This window comes from Arachis ipaensis, chromosome B01 (genome assembly GCF_000816755.2).
Source record: "Arachis ipaensis cultivar K30076 chromosome B01, Araip1.1, whole genome shotgun sequence".
Classification (NCBI taxonomy): Eukaryota; Viridiplantae; Streptophyta; class Magnoliopsida; order Fabales; family Fabaceae; genus Arachis; species Arachis ipaensis.
Genome location: NC_029785.2, coordinates 137,050,097 through 137,056,186, shown reverse-complemented (window position 1 = coordinate 137,056,186; position 6,090 = coordinate 137,050,097). Strand labels below are relative to the sequence as shown.

At 34.8% G+C, this 6,090-nt stretch overlaps 1 protein-coding gene across 2 annotated transcripts; it reads right to left on the bottom strand.

The window, feature by feature from the left end:
- LOC107643215 (heat stress transcription factor A-2) lies at positions 2,847-5,533 on the bottom strand. Of its 2 annotated transcripts, XM_021107346.1 has the most exons (4): positions 4,906-5,533; positions 3,573-4,131; positions 3,303-3,485; positions 2,847-3,216 (listed from the first exon to the last, which is right to left on the bottom strand). In XM_021107346.1, exons 1-3 carry the CDS (start codon positions 5,410-5,412, stop codon positions 3,337-3,339), a joined length of 1,215 nt encoding a protein of 404 aa, XP_020963005.1. In that variant the 5' UTR covers positions 5,413-5,533; the 3' UTR covers positions 2,847-3,216; positions 3,303-3,336. The 2 variants fall into 2 exon arrangements, with proteins under 2 accessions (XP_020963005.1, XP_016202292.1); XM_016346806.2 differs by having other exon boundaries at positions 3,025-3,216; positions 3,303-4,131.

The following is a 6,090-nucleotide window of genomic DNA, read 5'->3' as shown; positions in this document are numbered from 1 at the left end:
ACTTGAAATTTTTTCCATAAAATAATATTTTTTACTCGGAGCTAGCTATTGCTATTAGCCGCCACAGAATGAGTCTATGAATTAATGCTATAACCTTTTTTTTTTCCTTTGGACTTGTTGCCATAACATTTCAAGTAATCAAATGTCTCGATTATATTCCGAGATCAACGTAAAGCCTAAAAAAAGTCAGCAGTAAATATCTTGAATTTGTTAATATCTCCGTTGTATCTATTTGATTTGATGTGTTTCTACTTTCTAGAGTAGTACTAATAATACTGAATTAATTTATTAAGGTCCATGGAATATATACTGTTATGTCAACTAGTTATTAAGAGCAAGTGATAAGCCTTATACATCTACATCAATTAGTATGAAAATTCTGTTATTATTTGTCATCTTAAGATCACAAATTATTTATATAGCCTCTAACCTATACAATATATCTTTTTAAATAATGTTGTTTATACTCTGACCCAACGCTAAGGCCTAGGACCTAATGAGAGGCCCAATTCAAAGGATTGACTCTCATCTTTCACCGACCTTCCCCTAAGAAGTCGAGGACGAAGATTAGCTGACAGATAACACTCATTCAAATAAGTAATTGTCCCTTAAATCTCTCAACCCACTTCCAGGATCCATATCCCAACCTCCCTAAGATAAAGGGACAGTTATTCCCTTAATCCCTTCCAAAGGTGGAACTACTCCAACGGTGGTTATTGATTCACCACTATAAATACACTGACACCTCTCAGTCCCAATACTCTCTAAATCTGCTTACACTCTTGCTGACTTAGGCATCGGAGTTCCCATTCTCTCACACTCACAAGTCGGACGGAGACCCCCAAAGATGCGAACCCGATCGGAGGCTTCCTTCCTCAAACGATTGGGCCAACCCAACGAGTCCAGCCCAATAATCTCCGGTTACCCAAGGTAACAAATGTATTTTAAAGATTTCTAATGATTTTTTTGTAAAAGAAAATGACAATAAAATCATAAGATAGATACTATATATGAAAACTTGACTACTTAGCAAACCAAAAAGAAAAGGAGAATATCATTGTTTTTGTTTTGGTAGTGACAGAAGAGCGTGAAATAAAAAAAACTGTACCTAGTAATGGGTCATTGGGTCCATTCCGATAAATGGCCCAATATGTCGAAGAACACAATTAATTTAGGTTAGTTTAATGTACACCAAAAACAAATTGAGGTTAGTTTAATACCAAAATAAAAAATTGAGGTTAGGTAGTTGGTTAACTGATTCACGTATAGACGAGAATACGTCACTAAATTTTTTGAATAATTTTAAAGTTGTTCTAGCGTTCTTGCTATAACTTTAGGGTTAGTAAACATGTAATATTAAAATATTTTTAAGAAAATATAGAAAACTAACCTTAAATTAGTTAATATTAAATAATTTTAATTTTAAAATTTAAGATTTAATATTAAAAAATTATAATTTAAAAATTCAAAATCTCAAATAAACAAAACGATTTTATAAAAATTTATTATTTAACGTTCTTATAATTGAAGCATTTTTTTTGAAGGATAATTTATGCATGTTAATATTACTTTAAGGAAAAAGATCCTCTAAAGTGACAATGTTAGTAAAGTGGTAAAGTGATACTTTAATCACTTTTAAATTTGTAACATTTATTATCTGTGAACCACATTATCTTAATCCAATGGTAATTAATAGCATACTTTTTTCTCTAAAGTGACAGAACAACTTTAGAGGAGTCGGATCCCTACTTTAACAACGGAAAAGATAAACATAAATTAGCTTACTCATGGGTCATGACCCTAATAAACGCTAGTACTAACTACTAAGAAAGAACAAACCAACTTGGTTAGCCGAGTAGTTGCTCACTTGTCGACTTAAACAAGCAGTTTGGATTTTGCCTTGTGTATACAGCAACTCATTCACTAGTGACAAACTCTTAAATAAGTTTAGATCCGCAACAGATTAATAATTGACCTGTTAAAATTGAAAAATAGTGTGGATAAAAAAAATATTAAGAAGTAAGAACATCGAAATGTTTGAATTTTTTATTCCCAATAGCAGACAAAAGAACCCTTACTCGTAATAAGCGCTTGATGAAGTTTAAAGTGATTTGATGTTATTACTAAAATAGTGGAAAGTGAAAATACTGTGAATCTTGAGAGTCGGCAAGAGAGTCTTCTAAGTTATAATGCATGAACCTATTAGAGTGTCTCTTGTGAAATACAAACCTTATCGACATTGATTACATCAGAGTCCCATCAAAAGGGAAATAACACGCGGCCACTATCAATTTTGAACTGCATTAATGCTACCAAAATTCAAAATGCACACTGCTAAGTATACATGATAATTTAATTTATTATTATTATTACTACTACTGTTGTCATCACTGGCGACCAGGAAGCAATACTTGTCCACCAACCAATTGGTTGTTTTTTTATGCTTCGGGAAGCATAATTTGTCCACGTGTTGTATTTACTTCTGTTTCTACATTTACAGATAAAATAATGATTCTTGATTCGCACCTACTTTGATCTATATTTGTTTCATAGTACATTTGTCTCCATCAAAATATTGGAGGACATTGCGATTTTCGTTGACACTCTAGAATAGTTACATGGATACGTAAATTCTTGGGTGAAAACTCAGGTGAAGTCGACTTCACGTGAAGTTGATATTTGAGAGCCGTTAGATGAAAATTTAATCAAATTAGTCAAATCATCTAACGGCTCTCAAATATTAACTTCTCAAATCATCTAACGGCTCTCAAGTATTAACTTCACGTGAAGTTGACTGCACCTAAATTTCCACCAAATTATTGTCTTGTGTTACATTTGTTGCATTATTACAGTGGATTTGGAGGTTTACTTGTGCAGCAGTAGCAACTTAAACTAGTTAGAGTTTTTTTCCATTTCCATTATTACATCCTTCTTTAGTAAACCAAGCTACTAAAATTTACAACAGCATTCTCTAGTATATTACATCAGAGGTTATTAATTAGGAACTACTTCAACATACGAGGCTAAGGTATGAACAGGCTCATATGCGAATTCCTACACCAATAACTGAGTCCTAACACCAAGGAAACAAAGGAAACACAAGGATCGGAGTCATGTGATCACTGCTTTTGAAAGCTAGCAATTGAAGAGCCTTAAAATATTGAGCTCTTCTCCTTTTGGTTGTAGTAGAGATGTGCACAAACACCCTCTTGCAACCTGCAAACAACAATGATGAATGTGATGCAGATTACTCAAAATCAAACAAAATGATTTGATTAGTTTTGAGTGTTATTAGTTATTACCATTGTCAAGGCATTCATTTATGTAAAGATTCAACTAGTTTGTCCCCACTAAGCCACCAGCAGATGCAGAACCAACCCAATCTGTTGGCTTAGTAATCAAATCCTCCAACTCAAGATAAATATTTGAGTCATTCACATCAAGTTCTTCATCAGCACCACCATTATTTTCCCCCAATAGGTTCTCTGTCATGGCATGATAAGCAGAAGGTACATCACCACCCCTTGAAAAGCCATAGCTTCTCAAGCCTTGTACCTTGTTGCATAACTCACCTTCCAGAGGAGAAGGAACAGTTTGCTCTATCTTATTGCTAGTGTTCATCACATTTTCAGACAATATTCCATTAAGTTCAGATTGCAATGTAGACAATTGATGATGACCTTGTTGGCATCTATAATCAACACTAGGCGTTGGTTCCAGCAATCTGCGCCTCTTGAGCATGTCGGTGCCATCGAGCTCCCTCTTCCTCTTAATCTTTTGGAGGAGCTGTTCCATAAAGGTTGGCTTTCTGGCCATTCTGGTGAGGAAATATATCATCTGATACTGCTTCGTCTGGACGTTCTGAATCCGGTCCTGAACGCTTGAGATATGAATGTGGGAACTTTCTTGCTGTTGTCTCAGCTTCAGAATTTCAAGTTTGAGTATGTTTTGGTCCTCCTTCAGCTTCTCAACTTCAGCCTCAAGGCAAGGCTTAGCTGGGTCGATGAAAGCTCCTTGATGCAGTTTGTTGTACTTGCTTCTCCTCCTTATGTTCTTCAGCAAATGCTTCTTCCCTCCTTGGAATCCTTCGTTTGCAAACTCCCAACGATCTGAATCAACCTTCCTAAAGCCCTATAACACCAAAGGAAACATCAATCAAACATATTAGTAAATCTTGGAACCTTAAGGATCAAAAAGAATTCCAATGTCATCCAATTACAATCATCAACCACATATTGGAGACACTTCCAATGCTTAAAGAATTAAACTACATACATGTTAATCCTCCAAGAGCAATTGATTTTCAAATATGTTATTTAATTTTGATGTCCTGACAAATGTAAATCACATCATTTGTGCTGTCAATGTGAAAGGTAAAAGTAACTATTTTTAATGATATGACATTACGGATAAAATAGTAGGTAAAAGTAACTATTTTTAATGATATGACATTACTAATAAAATAGTTTTACACTAACATGATAGAGTATCAAAATTAAATTCTATGTTACAACAAAAACTCATATATATATATAGAAAAAGTCTAGAGAGCAGCAACTTTTTCAAATTCTGGCCAGCATGTAACCAACAAAAAAAGGTGAGTTATTGGATAAAATTTCACCCCAATCTCACACCATTAAAATCATTATTGATGGCTATTTGATAGCTATAAATCACAAAAGTTACTGCCCCTAGCACTCCTCATATATATATATATATATATATATATATGAATTTAATAATTTGAATTCTGTACCCAAAACCATCCTTTATGCTAGTTTTATCTAAGATAGTATTTAATCAGAAAAAAAAACACTCAAATTTAGTATATATATGCATTTAATCGAACACATGGCGAACAAATGTTGAAAGAGTAAAGTGATTGGAGTATTGAACATGACTCACATAGGTATTGAGCTGGCGAATGAAGCTGGAGAAGTTGCTGTGCTTGAAATACTTTGGAAGAAGCACTTTGGCGAACTCGTGAGACTCCCAAACGATGAAGCTATCGCGATTCTCGCTCCACGAAACAATCGGGTCGGTTTCCGGATCCTCCACCATCTCATACGTCTTCCTTAGAAACGGTGGCGGACCCGCCTCGTTAAGCCCTTCCATCGGTTTCGGCAACTCCACCGACGACGAAGATGACGACAAGTTAACGGCGCCGTCATCAGCAGCCTCCTCTTTGACGCGAGGCTCTTCTTCTTCCGTCATTTCCGAGTTGCTCCTCTTCTTATCAGACTCGTCGCTTGAAACGTCGTCGTTTTGTTCCAAGAAGTGGCAGGAAGACGTCACTTGCTCTGATTTGACTCTCACCATTTCCACTCGTTTTTCTTCCGCAATAGCTTTGTTGAACTGTGGCGGTGAGCAAGCCTGGCCGCCACCGCTTCCACCGTGAGCAACCACCACCATCTTAGAAGTTGGTTCAATTTGTCGGTTTTTCAGGGATTGGAGTTGAGAGTAGAGTGTTGTGTGTGTGGGGGTAAAGCTAGTGATGAGAGTGAGTGAGAGATTAAGAAAAGTGATGGACTTTAACTTCCATTTATAGAAAACGAGAAAGGTAAAAAAAATAATGAATTGATACTGATTTGTGGTAGTGAAAGAAAGAGAAGTTTGGACACTGAGATATAATTCAAATGGCATAGTCTTTTCATATTTAATTCGAGTCTCTTATTTTTAGTAAAAAAAAAAAAAAGAAAAATTTAACTAATAAATTATAGTTCAAATGACATAGTCTCCCTATATTCAATTAAGAGGTTGCGAGTTCAAATCTTTTATGCAACTTTGCGTGTGTGTATGATAGTCTATTTTTGGAAACTCAGCGGAATGGCCACGTTGTCCTTCCTTTTATCTTTACGTGCCATGTCTAGCAATTTACTGGACCCACTGCCGGTCCCTATCATCTTATCCCTTTCGCTCACGTATACACTTTTGGAAAAGATTGATAACTAAAGATTATTTGATTTAATTTAACGTATTTAATTATTTTTAATTATTAAAATTATTTAGAATAATTATTCAAATTAATTTGTTTTTTAAAATTGAACATTTATTTTTAAAATTTTAAAATATATAAAATAGTCTCTATAA